The sequence below is a fragment of the Schistocerca americana genome, chromosome X (assembly GCF_021461395.2).
Source record: "Schistocerca americana isolate TAMUIC-IGC-003095 chromosome X, iqSchAmer2.1, whole genome shotgun sequence".
Classification (NCBI taxonomy): Eukaryota; Metazoa; Arthropoda; class Insecta; order Orthoptera; family Acrididae; genus Schistocerca; species Schistocerca americana.
This window is the reverse complement of record NC_060130.1, coordinates 714,786,088-714,800,848: the sequence shown is the minus strand read 5'-3', so window position 1 is coordinate 714,800,848 and position 14,761 is coordinate 714,786,088. Positions and strand designations below refer to the sequence as shown.

Genomic DNA, 14,761 nt, shown 5'->3' with positions numbered 1-14,761 from the left:
GATGAAACTAAAATGAACTCTAACATGGAAATTAAGCGTTTCCGGACACATGTTCACATAACATCTTTTCTTTATTTGTGTGTGAGGAATGTTTCCTGAAAGTTTGGCCATACCCTTTTGTAACACCCTGTATATTTCAGTGGAACAGTACAACTTTTTTCTGATCATTTCAAAGAGCCTTCAGAGGACTTCAATGGCTTAACAAATGTTGAGCGTGATCATGTAGTAACAAGACATGAGTAGTACAACAGAAACCTCTGCCCCCTGCGCCAAACAGAAGCAAACATGCAACTAATGTAAAATTTGTGTGCTGTTCCCTATTGTGACTGTTATCAAGTGCTCAAATTATTGACCCTCAGCATTGCTCGAATGATTGACCTTGAGCAATGTACTAATTATTGACCTTGAGCATTGATACCTACTGTAAAGCAGTTTTGTACAGACAAGTCTGTACACTGAATTTCATCTCTTGGCAAAACAGGGACCAACAATGTGATTCTTGGAAAACCTGAACCTCCCATTGACAGACCAAGGTTAATGTTTATCCAATTCACAGCCAGTGTGGATTTTCAATCGATAAGGAGTGCATATTGTGGAGACTGATTTGCTCTGGTTCACAAATGATGCTTCATCTGCCTCGTAGTGACATGTGAATTGTGTGTTAGTGCTCCTAAAATGTTAGTTGCATTTCTCTTATCAGTTACTGTTCTTTTTCATTGGGCATATTCTCCATATTTATAGTTCCCTGCATTTCTTTTCAATAATGTTTGCGAAGACATATTGTGTGAGCTTGGAATGATTAAGGTACTTTTCAGCATATAACCACAGTACTATGCTAACAGTTAAGCAGTATTTACCACAAATGAAAACCATATCCACTTTTTCACATATCATATACATTGTGAAAGTCTGAATAGCTTCATGAGCAAGTTGTTTGATTATCACAACACCAGAGCAGAGATTTCTGAGATTAAAGGGTGCAGGTAAACATGCAAATTGTATCTGAGTCACATGTCTAGTGACACCTGGAATAGCAGGCAAATGCCTCCAGAATCTCCTGTCCTAACAATGGGACTGTGGTTTGCAGTTCTGTTGCCCTGTTGCTACATGTTATTTTATTCTTCTTTATTCATCCAGGGATCATATCTGTGGTGAAAGATTTTCATTATAATACAGGAAATATAAAGAAGTCAAATATATGCATATGTACAATATGTAAGAATATTTTTACAAGAGTACAGCAGGTGTTTGGCCGTGACCTTGCTGATGGAACCATCCTGGCATTTGCCTGAAGTGATTCAGTGGAACCCTGTAAAACAGTTGAGGATGGCCAGTTAGAGAAAATCCCAGCCTCCAAATGTGAGATCAGTGTCTGAACAACTTCACTGCCCGATTTGGTTGGTCCATTCTTTTGATTACAAACAGTTTACACAAGATAATTTAATGAAATAGTCTTACACTGCTTCTTCAAATATCCCTATGCTATCAGTGCACACATTATGGAACCTGTTGGTAACTCTAGAACTGCAAATATGCTGCTATGCCCCTTGCACTACCTTCAGTCTTTTCAGAAAACACTCCAGGTCCATAAACATGCTAATGTAGCCCATGCATCTCCATGCCCTCTTTCCATTGCATCTGGAAAACTGCATCAGCATCATGTAATGAAGAATGAGGTGATGAACATTCTTAGTAGGTACAAGCTATGCAGCAAGAAAGGAAACAAACGGCTTACTGATCTCATTCAAAAGAAGACTTCATGAGCTGAGAAGCACTTTTGTGATCGTAGTCTTTGTTCAACATTGTCACAACTTATGACTGGTCATGCATAAAAAGTGGAAAGTGCAAATAGAGATACAAAAGATATATACAATATTTAAAAATTTAACATTGGTTGATATAAGCTGCGTAGGAAGAAGAATCTACACAACCCAGGTCTACAATTCAACATTTTACAGAACTTAGTAATAACACAGATTCTAGAAATGATAAACCAGAAGTTGCATGTGCAATGTAATGTTATAGAGGTCATTCCTCTCAATAACAAAAATGGCTAGTTCTTGGGAGAACAAATAATGAAATGCCATGTCAGTGAAGCAATACATCTGCGGGATAAGAGTGAATTTTTGGACAAGGTTTTTTTTTTTAATTTTTTAAATTTTTATTTTTTTAATTCAGTGAAAGAAATAGAAGATGCAATTATCAAACCAGACATTAGTCGATCTGAGTTACTCTCCCAAAATTGGGGTCGACAGTCACTAAATACAAGCATGCTAACCTTCTCCGAAGTATCGCCTAGATTTGTACAAGGGGTCATAAAACAACTGAAATCATCTGATAGCTTGGATATATATGGCATATCATGCAACCTGCTAAAAAAAGTGTGTGATTGCATTCTGTACCCTTTAACCCATTGCATAAACAAGTGCTTACTTGAGGGATATTTTCCTGATGAGTTAAAACTGTCTAGGATCATCCCAGTATACAAAAAGGGAGATAAAGACTCTCGATCTAGTTACAGGCCTATTTCAATAGTACCCGCATTATCCAAGGTAATAGAATGTATCATGTACCAACAATTATCATCTCACACAATACGGGTTTAGGAAGAATCTGTCGACCATTGATGCAATCAACATGGTAGTCAGTTACGTCCTCGAAGTTTTTGAGAACAAAGGCTTTGCTCAGGTCTCATTCTGTGACCTAAGCAAGGCCTTCGACTCTGTTGAGCACACGCCACTACTAGAGAAACTAGAATTCTACGGCATCAAACGAAAGAGTTTCAGACTATTAAAAGCTTATCTCAACAACTGTAAACAGGTAGTTTGTGTTGGTAAGGAAATGTCAAACATACAAATTGTTAAAGTAGGTGTGCCTCAGGGATCTGTATTGGGCCCCTTCCTGTTTCTGATAATGATCAATGACCTCCCCTCGTTTATTAGATCCACCATTGTATTGTATGCAGATGATACAACTTTTCTTCATAGCAGTAACAATCTTAATGATCTTAAAACCTGTGCTGAAAATACACTCACTCACACAGCATATTGGTTCAGAGCAAATGGTTTCCTGCTAAATGAAAATAAAACTGAGTAGATAATCTTCACTCTAAGAGACAAGCCACTATCTGATGACCCTAGTTCTGTTAAATTCCTGGGAGTTTATTTAGACGAAAAGTTATCCTGGGACCAACATGTAAACTATATTAGTACTAAGCTATCTAGAGTAATTTATTTATTAAGGGGCTCCGGAACGCCCTATACTTGCAATGTTAAAATAACGCTTATAAATTACATCTTTCCTCACAAAGTATTTGAGGTAGGAAGTTGAACTTTTTACAGATTATTTATTGGAATATGGGCTACAACTTAACACAGGGATTTTACAAAATTTTAGTTCAGTTATTAAAGATGATTTTTTTTTTCAATTGTAATGAAAATTCACAACATTTTTTGCAATTTTTTATTTATATATTCAAAAATAAACAGTTTTTTGGAAAAAGGCTGTGTTAAATTATGCAGAAGGTACTGTGTAACATTTACTGAAAGTTTGAAACAAATATGTTTGGAAGATCCTTAGAAAACATGTAATTAGTATGAGAAAATAAAAGTTTTGGGAATCGAGCGACAAAGATTGGATTAACTTTTTAGTGCATTCCAGGTCCATAGGATGGATTATCTTCATCCTCTGCAAACTCCTCCTCCAGCTTCCTCTTGTTCCTCCTCCTGTTTACTCTTGCTTGTATTTCTAGACTCTCTACAGCCCTGTCTGCAGCCCGAAGGTGTTCCTTGTCTAAAGCAAGCATCGCTCGTTGTTTTGTTCGTAGATTTTGCTACCATTTTCTTCAGTTGCAGTTACTGCAACACTGTTCCAAAAGGTGGTCATGTATGAACACTTATCACATTTCAGTTGTATTTCACTAGCAAGTCCTACTTGCTTTATTATGGAGAGTTCCAGACCAACTTCACTACAATGAATACATCTTACACAGTTTGAAAAAGTTCCTTTGAGAACCGACATATCAAATATTTCGTTCACATCCGATTCGCCCATAAAACATTCATAGTTTTCACTCATTGAACCAAGCTTCTTCTGTGGAGTATTTTCTTTCCCACTTTGACTGCTATGGGCAGGTGTACTTGAGAGGTTAGGTTCACTCACTTGGTTATCGTCTTTATTGTTTACAGTAATAACACATACCTTTGGCTTTCCAACATTTCTCCTTTTCTTAAAAGCCTTCAGAGGATTTCTAATAACTTTACTTTTACTCATTATTATACTTCAACAAAACAGAGACTCAAGAAACAGAATTAATTACGAATATTTTCGAGATAACGACAGAGTAAATAAACATGAAACAATCGACAATCACACCAGCGATATATATTGAACCATCACAGGTTAGCCACAATACATACTTTATCTCACATCACTAAAATGTACCTGATGAACACGGACGTTAATAATAACACCATTTGACAGCAGTTTAACAGCGCCACAGTGGGTCACACCCATGTAGAACACATTTCAAAAAAAAATTTAAAAATAGTTGTTGTCTTCGGAATTGAATAAATTATATATCTATTAAAAGGTAATAGTCTGCAGATTCAGAAAACGCAAAAAAGTAAAAATTGAACTTTTCATGATTTTGAGCCTTTCCGGAGCCCCTTAAGACAACTCAGAAATTGTGTACCTGAAACATACATCAGGTCATCTTATTTTGCATTTTTCCAAAGTATAATATCGTTTGTCATTATCTTGTGGGGTAACTGTAGTCATATACATGACATCCTATTACTGCAGAAGAAAGCCATTAGGATAATTACAAATTCTTCACACGAGGCTCACTGCAAACCCTTATTTACTAAACAAAAAATTATGACAGTAATAAACCTCTATATATACAATGTCTTAATCTTTACGAAGAAGAACCTACAAGATGTGAAACAGAGAGAAATTGTACAGTGTTACAACACAAGAAGCATCAAACACACACACACGCCTTACCACAGATTATCAAAATCAATAAATAGCTATGAAGTCACAGGGCACAAACTATTTAATAAGCTGCCACATGCTATACAGGATCCTCCTGAACATACATTCAAAGAAAGACTGCATGAATGGTTTATTGCCCACCCGTTCTATGATATCAATGAATTCTTCAACTATAAAATGCAGTAATCCAACAGATGACCCACTGTACATTTATTGTAATATAACCTAAAATATTTCATTAGTCAATACCTTATCACACTGTATCACATTGTATCTTCATTTGACGTTGTCAATTGCTGTAATGGCCTAAAGACAATAAAATCTTTATTATTATTATTATTATTATTATTATTATGTGCACTATTGCTATACTAGATAATTCCAATGTATGTGATTCATATGTGCCACACAGAGACTTAAATTCACATGAGAATTATCCATCATTTTTGCATTATAATGTGCAAAGCTTACGTACCAAAGTAGATGCTTCTGAATCCTTTATCACAAGATTGGATCCACATGCAGTTAGTGTTACAGAACACCACAGATCAGTAGATGACATTCATTATTTCAAAATAGAAGGCTATAGTGTAGCAACAATGTACTGCAGAGCACATAATAAAGGTGGTGGTGTTCCCATTTACTCCAGAAAAAAATAAACGTAACCACCACATAAGAAGTGCTGTGTGTGAACAAGTAGTGTATTGACATATAGTTCGATATTACAGTGCTCAAATTTGTCTTTAGCTCAATTTGTTTCTTTGTTGTAGGTGTGTGTAGTTCCACCTTCAGAATTTTTTTATATTTTCCTGACGTCATTTAATATAGTTTACAGTAAATAAAGATCAAGTCATGGAAGTGTAAATCTTGTCATACTTGGGAGATACAAACACCAATGCTGTACATGACTTGTCAAGAAAGCAAATGTTTCCTGTATTATCTGGCTAAAGATCTACTTGGACTAGTACCCACTAGAATAGTTAATACACACAATAGTTCAGTTGATAATGTTATAACAAATTATGATCCCATCATCTCACCAGATATAAATTGTCACCTCTCATATAATTTAGGTCAGACCCTAGTGCTGAAATGTAATACCAAATTCAAATCAATAAAAGTGTATGATCTTAAGATAATATAATCTGAAAAGAACATTGCCATGCTAAGACATAGTTTAAGCTGGGACTCTTGGGAATCAGTTATTATTACTGGGATCAGTAATAAATGAAATGTTCTATGAAGGTCTGACTATATATATTCCCATTAAAAGACGTGAACATCAATTAAAAAATCCATCTTTAAAATCTGTGCCATTAGATGTTAAGACAGAAAATCTAATGGAAACATGTATAGCCTGCACAGACCAACAAACTCAAAGTTATATAAAGAACTGTACAAGCAATGCAAATGACAGTTTGCAAAGAAGTCAGGATATTGAAAGCAGAAAGAATGAGTCAACATATACAAAGCTCAGATAATGTTTCAAATTCTTGCTGCTCAGTTGTAAATAAAATTAGAAACAATACAGTAGGAACTAAAATAACAAAGTAGAATTAATTAAGTGTGAAAAATGGTAAAATATTTGATACCTTCTAGTTAGCAATATTTTAAATGATTGCTTATAGATACTGTCGAAAGTGAGGTCTGCATGAAACCAGGTGCAAGACACACAGGGGCTGGACAAAAATATTGAAATAACGCGAGAAATGTGTGCTTGTACATAAATACACATGCTACCCAAACCTGCAGGTTGTGTTGTATTGAAATAACGCGAGAAATGTGTGCTCGAACATAAATACACATGCTAGCCAAACCTGCAGGTTGTGTTGCATTGTGCCATGAATGGCACCTATGCAATGTCTTCAATATGCTGCAAGTGTCAGTCATGGTCAGAACAGTGTCCTGTGTAGTTGTGAGTGCATTATGTAAGATCTAAGTGAATTTGAACATGGGCAAATTATTAGTGCTCATAAGGTGGCTGCTTCCATAAACAAGGGAATGATGTGTTTGGCGTTTCAAGAGGCACTGTATTGAAGAATTATACTGTAAACAGGAAAAGTGTAATGTGTTGAATGGTCTTGACAAATGTTCATTGAAGAGGATTGTGATGAAAAATAAAACTACAGCAGCAAAACTTGCTGCAGAATTGAATGTTGCACTTACGAACCCTGCCAGCACCAAAACAACACGAAGGGACCTCCTTAAGCAGGGAATTGCAGGACGAGCTAGAATTCCAAAATCACTCATGGGTGGTGTAAATGCTCTTAATAGAAAAGCGTGGTGCCAAAGCCAAATAACTTGGACTATGGAGCAATGGTAGAAAGTTATTTGGGCTTGAAAATATGGTGGGGGTTCAGTGATAACTTTGGCAGCCATATCATGGTATTCCATGGGCCCCATGGTTACTCTGCAAGGCCACATTACTGCCAAATATTATGTGACCATTTTGGCTGATCAGGTTCATCCCATGGTACAGTGTTTGTTCACCAAGTGTTCCACGGTAACAGGGCTCCTGCTTGCATAGTCCAGGACTGGTTTTGTGAGTATGAGGATGAATTGTTACATCTTCCCTGCCAACCACAGTCACCAGATCTCAATATTATTGAGCCTTTGTCTTCAGCTTTGGAATGAAAGGTGTGTGATGCCTGTCAGCCTCCATCTCCGTTACCGGAACTTGCCAATATTTTTCAGGAAGAATAGTTTAAGATTACCTTGAAAACCATGCAGGACCTGTATTTATTCATTCTAAGGTGACTGGAAGCTGAACGTCAAGGGGTTTCCTACACTGTATTAGTGATGGCAATGTGTTGCATTGGTGGTATTTCCACATTGTTGTCAACACCTGTACATTTGAGTCCACTAATGAACAGACATGCAGTATCTGTAGTATGTACTGACGACATTCTGCAGCTAATTAATAGTCTCAGAAATAAAAACTAAACAGGATTAGATGAAATTTTTCCATTTCTATTGAAGAAATGTAAAAATGAGCTAGTGAAACCATTAGTTCATATAATAAGCTGTGTTACTGAAGAGAGTAAATTCCTTGACAAGTTGAAACTGACTGTTTTCAAACCCTTACACAAAAAAGAAAAATAAAGCATGTTCCAAATTACAGACTCATTCTCCTAAACTCAACATTAACATACTGACTGAGAAAATAATGTCGAAAAGCAGCTTGGAATATTACAAAACTAACACATATTAGGTATTTTCCAGCATGGTTTCGGAAGAGCACTAAATCTGCAGCAGTACAGTTTGTCCATTATGTGCTTCAAAAAATAAAATAAGAGTTCGAAACAGCAATAGTATTCCTCGAGCTTTCCAAAGTGTTCAACAGAGTACATCATTCTGCATGGTTATCAAAAATTGTGGTGAGTGGCGTCACTGGCAAACTCGTGCATTTACTAGAAATGTATTTAAGTCGGGCATCTGTGAACAGAAAGAGGAGATGATAAATAATAAGTTTTGGTTTTCGATTATTATATCTTTCTTTGTCTTACGGAATAGTACTTTGATGGCAGGACCTGACAAAGTAATATGAAAAGAATTTTCATACTGTAGAAGTGAGTCTTGAGGATTGTAGTGAAAATGAAACAAGAAACATATTGCTAAAGCCTATTTACTAGTTTTAATATGATTACAGTTTGTGCCATACATATGTTGCAAACCATTAAGCTAGTAAAATAAGACAGTAAGGTCACAAATAGTGACATAAAAATTCACAACCATGACATGAGGCATAAAACAGGCTTAAATATGGTTAAGAGAAGATTAACTTTACCAACAAAAAGCCAGTTTATCAAAGGAGCTGTTTTTCATAATTTGCTACAAAATGATCTCAAGATGTTGACAGAAGATACTTTTAAAAAGTGACTTAAGTTATGGGCAATGGCTTATCCATAAATGTCTGTATAACTTGGCTATATCATGAAAATAATGCAAGCAACAATCCTTTTCGTTATGGAATTAATTATTGTTGTACTGTGTGAATTATTGAAATGTAGAATGTCTCAAAAAAGCCCTTCTGTGTGTATGTTGTAATTTGCATGTTGTTGACATTGCCACTGCATGTAAAATTGTGTGTTTTGATCAGAAAAATAAGTTTAGTATTCAGATGTAAAGGACCAGCAGTCAGTTGCAAAAATCTAATTTACTGTGGATACGCATGTAGACTATAACATAGTCATCATCGGTGCACTATCAGAAGAGTCACACCGATACCAACATTTCAGAGTATAAAACTGTGAAAAATGTTGTGTTGTTTGTCACAAGTTTATACTCTGACATGTTGGTACCTGTGTGACTGATGGTAATGCACCAATGATGACTGTGTTAGTGTTGAAATGTAGATCTGCAATAAATTATGGACTTTTGCAACTGACTAATGTCCTTTAAATTTGAATATGTGATGATTGCTATGCACAGAGGCACAGTGGATTAAAATTTAGTTAAAATTTAGTATTATTTAGCAGTCATCAGTGTCGAAAGCCTTCGACAAGTATAAGAATATGTCTGTAACGTACGTGTCTTTCTCAAGAACCTAAAGTGTAATCCATCAGTTGTAACATTTGCATCCAGGTTGACTGTGAATAAAATTCCTGACTTAAAGGATTCTTCAGTTTTCTATAATTTGAATGTCACATTTCTTTTAGTAAAGTAATACTTTTCATTTCACACTAAAGAGTATTGCCCATTTTCTAACATTAGATTTTTTATTCGATTAAAATATTAATCTTGTCAAGTTTTGCAGTGAAACTTTGACAATCTTTCTTCGCTGTATTCAACAATGGTTTTTTATTAATGCAGTCATTAGTTACAAATGCCATTTGCACAGTTACAGTTTATGGGTATATTTTCTCATACAGCAGCATTGGTGCCACTCAAGTTGCCTAGTGTTTCAATAATCCCACAGATTTCCAATTTTCTTTTGTTTATGAAAGACACACATATTACTTCAGTGATTTGTAGATCCAAATGGTGCTGAATTTAATTTGCTAATTCTATGTAAATTTCACATAAACTAAATTTACAGTATGTTGTACCTGCTGACACATAAACCAGACCTACATATAGAGTCTGTCTTCCACATTCTAATGTTATTACGCCTTGCGGCAAGTGAAAGCTCTTTTCGTGATTGATTTGATTTTGGCTGTTTTCATTTTTTGCCTCAGTTTGCTCACAACTTCCAGTGTCACAATTTGCTAATAATGTAGACAACATTTCAGTTCTCATGTATTCTTTGTTGTAGGGTAGAGAATCTAATCCAGATTCTCCAGCACATGGGAAGGAAGATGCTGTGGGAAGCAGACAGGCAGCAGAAGGCTTACTCTGCCCATCATGCATGGAAGCATTTACATCAGTGGAAGCCTTGAGGAGCCACTATGAAAGTACCCATGGTACTGTGTCCTGTTTTATATTATCTGATCTATCAAAATGAACAGTTCAATTCGTGTTCGTATAATGTATGTAAAATTTATAAAACAGTGTTTTCTTTGAATGGTTGCTGTCCTAATGTAGACTTCAGCAGTTTGCTGCTTTGTACTCAACAATGTCAAAGATTGTATAAAATGTAAATTGATTACTTGAGCCAGCATCACAATAATTGATTAAATAGAATCAAAACCGCTGTTGCGGTTTGGCTATCTTGTAAGAATGGTTGATGACAGGTGGCCAAAATGAATTTGGAAATGAACTCCCTGAGGTGAAGGAAGATAGGATGCCCAACAAGAACATGAAAGGAAGTTGCTACACGACAGGCTCGAGAACTCGAGGAAGGAGACTGGCTGAATAGCAAGATGTGGAGAATGTGTAACAGGAGCCAGCAGCAACTAAGAAAACACTTGTAATATGATGATGATGATGATGATGATAATACATATTGTAATAATGAAGAATGACAATAATAGCTGGCCCCAGCAGCTGTAGACAGTATCTGTGTGTGTGTGTGTGTGTGTGTGTGTGTGTGTGTGTGTGTGTAGTAGAGTAGCAATCTGTCCTTTTCATATTGTTATTATTCCATCGTGGACTTTCCATTGTTTAGTAATAACTAACTGAAATAAAGAAAGAATCCAGAATTTTTGGAATTAACGTTGCTTGTTTAATGAAACAGAAGGAAAACTGTACTTGGCATGTGAAAAGATGGACAAAATACTCTTAACACAGGGTAAAGGAACCCTAACATAGATAGACTGGAAAGAAAAAGCATAAAATGCCAGTTGTGAACTGATCAAAGAGCATAGATATACAGTCAGAGACTACCGAGATTGTGCTAGGTGAATTTACAAAAATTATAAATAGGGGTCACCTGTGATAGTTGCGATCATAAAAATTAGGAAGCTGAATAATGGGCAGATATGAAGAATAGTTCTAGGATGTGGCCCTTAGACAGGTCACAAAAAAGGAGAGGACTAATAATAATAAAATTACTTTGAAGTAGCAGCTGGAGAAGAAAAGACAGTCCACCAGTTAGTCCTGAAGCCAATTGTATAGAACAAAGAGAAACAAGAGAGAAGGGTGTAAACAGTGAAAGAATGAGAGACTACATTCTAGTTCACAGATAAAATCAAACAATGGAAAGTCCAGGTTGGAATATCAACAATATTATGAAAAGGATAGATCGCTACTTACTGTAAAGATGACACATTGAGTTGCAGACAGGCACAATGAAAAGACTGTTGCACACTGAGCTTTTGGCCTGAGTCTTCAGAAAGGAAACACACATAACAGGCACACATTCACTCATGCAAGCAGACTTTATGCGCACGGTCTCTGGCTGGAGCAGACAGAGATAGTGATTGTGTGTATGATGTGTGCTTGCTTGAGTGAATGTGTGTGTGTGTGTGTGTGTGTGTCTCCTTTCTGAAGAAGGCTTTGGCCAAAAGCTGAATGTGTAACTGTCTTTTTGTTGTGCCTGTCAGCAACTAGTTCACAGACAGCCTGTGAACATGCAGGACACTTAAACTTGAGCTTTGTGATAATATATGAGTAGTTATCTACAGAAAAAAGCGCCAAACTAGTTTGTGGAACTGCTATACAGAATAAAAAGTGCATGTTAAAGGAAGCCTTTTTACCTGAATTTCACACACCTTAAGTTTACAGCCAAACTACTCCTCCTCTGCCTGTTGCAAATGAAAGCTGTACGGTGTTCTATGCAGTTGTCGTGGAAGCATTATCAAAGTGCAAATAATTTTTTTCTGTCTTGTGTTTACTGATTGTATGTTGCAATATATTTTTAATGTTGATGTTCTGGTATGACAGTGTCAGAATACTAACAATGTAGGAAAAGATGGTTTGTTACTTACCTTAAAGATAGCATGTTAACTTGCAGGCAGGCACAATTAAAAAGACGCACATAAGCTTTTGGCCACATCCTTCGTCAGAACAAGAAAGAGAAACAAATATCATTCATTCACACAAGCAAGCACACCTCACATACACATGACCTCCAACTCTGGCAGCTCGGACCAGAATGCCAGTCATAAGGTCATTCTCAGATGGGACTTCTTGCAGGCATTACAAGCTGTCATAGACTGTGGAAGATCGGAGCTTCAGATTCATGTAGCTATTCAACAAGCACTTATAACAAAGACTGCACTGAGCTGTTGTATGCCATTGAAGACATTACTATCCTGCCACCATTAGTGAGATGAGTTCCAGTTATCAGTCAAGATGCTCATTAAATTGTGAAATATTCATTGATTGCAGAAAGCTACTCAGGCTCACAAAAGAAATTGAGCTGTCGGTGACAATAATATGCATTGTAGGTGGTCAATGAGAACTTTTGATCACTAACTGTCACAAGCAGTCATGTAGATATATGTACGATATATGTGAGAAAAATAATGAGACATATTTTTTATCTATCAAAGTTTTTATTTTTTTTCAAACAATATTGTCCCATTTAAAGTAGTTCCCTTTGGTAGGTATACACCTGTGGAGTCATCCCAGTCTATGTAGCAGTGCTGAAAGGCTTCAACTGGTAGGGCAGTTAATAAGTTGGTCACATTCTTTCAAATGTTTTCCAGAGTCCCAAACCGACGTCCTTTTACAACATTTTTCAGTTTCGGAAAAAGAAAATTGTCACAAAAACTCAGATCAGGTTAATAAGGGGGCTGTGGAACAACGGGAATGCCTTTTGATGTCAAGTGATGATGGAAGTGGCCGTGTGACATGCGGTGTTGTCATGATGCAGTGTCCACCTGGCTATAATGACTGGTTTCAGTTGGTCCACCTTTTTCCTAAGCCTTTCAGGGAAATCTTTGAAAACATTTGATTGACAGTGTGTCCCAGGGGAACAGTCTCAAAAGAGCACACACATGTTCAATGTTTTCAGTGACGAAAATGTAGATTTTTGAAGTTGTAGGTCACTATGACTGAGAGTCATCTTCAGCTTGTTCTCGGCCTTCCAGAAGTGACTTGTGCCAGTGAGAAACTTGTGCTCTTGATAAGGCGTGTTTCCCATAGGCCTATTTCAACTTTTCAGTGGGCACACGAACATATTTACCAAGTTTAACACAAAACTTGATGGCATAACTTTGCTCTAAATCCCATTGTTCCATTTCGTAGCACACAACAAAAACACATTTTCGTAACACACAACAAAAACATAACTTCATTGATGGCAATCTCAAAAATCGGTGATAGCTATATGGAGCTGAAATTTGGCCTGAGCATCTGGAAGGGATGAGCACACCAGTGTACACAAGTAGAAAAACATGGTGTTGCCATATCGCTTGCATTGCTGTTGGTCTCATTACTTTTCTCACGCACCTCATATGTGAAGACAGCTGAATTGGCCCAGGAAGGTGAGCCTAGTGACAAAAAAAAATCATACTCCGTTACCACTGCATGCATTGCAGGTGAGGAAGCTATTACCGAACTGTATATGGGATCTTGCCTGATTGAGGAGCAACATTAGTGAGTAATAATTCTACATCAATTTTTTTATATTTTAAGATCTGGAGTATGGGAAAAAACAGCTCAAGTGGCCCATGTTAAAGTACTAAATCAACACTGGGGACCATCCACCAATTAGCCAGCACTTATATAGGGTGAGTCACTAACTATTGTCACCAAGAATAACTCCGAAAGTATGTTAGGAGCTGAAAAGTGTGTGGTGGTGGTGGTGGTGGTGGTGGTGGTGGTGGTGATGATGAGGTCCCATACTCCGAGGAGCGTGGGGGACGATGCGGAAGACCTGCACCGCCATACTAGGCAAGATCCTAGCGGAGGTGGTTTGCCATTGCCTTCCTCCAACTGTAATGGGGATGGAGGATGATGATGATGATGATGATGATGGACAAAAGTTGCATTTAAATGTACGACGTGTAGGATGAGTACGTTGAGGATATCTTTCAGCGTATAAGTCTCTAGCTCTCACTGAATTTCGTTGGCATTCTCCATAAATGAGAAGCATATCGACTTGTGCTTCGAAGGAATGCATCATTCACTTTTGGTTGATTCAATGATACTAGTCTTACCATTCCTATTAGTGTTGTGTTGCTAAACCGTGGAATGGTGCTTAAATGTCAATGGCACGTTAGATGAATGCACTGTATTCAGCAAATATTTACTATTTGCGTGGTATACAAGAGAAAATTGTCAGAGCATGTGCTTAGATACATTCCGAAGTGATAAGGGATACCATTCGGTCCATGATAAGATGATTGCAGCACTGCTTTGATACCAATGGTCATCACTTCAAACACCTTCTGTAAGTGGACGTTCATGCCACCTCTTTGACCTTCATTGAGCTTCA

At 36.9% G+C, this 14,761-nt stretch overlaps 1 protein-coding gene across 1 annotated transcript in view; it reads left to right on the top strand.

The window, feature by feature from the left end:
* Positions 1–14,761, top strand: part of LOC124555732 (early endosome antigen 1-like) — a 207,129-nt gene that overhangs the window by 28,238 nt on the left and 164,130 nt on the right. Inside the window, exon 2 of the mRNA XM_047129754.1 lies at positions 10,253–10,400. Coding sequence (XP_046985710.1) covers positions 10,253–10,400 — 148 coding nt within the window. The remainder of the gene's footprint in view (positions 1–10,252; positions 10,401–14,761) is intronic.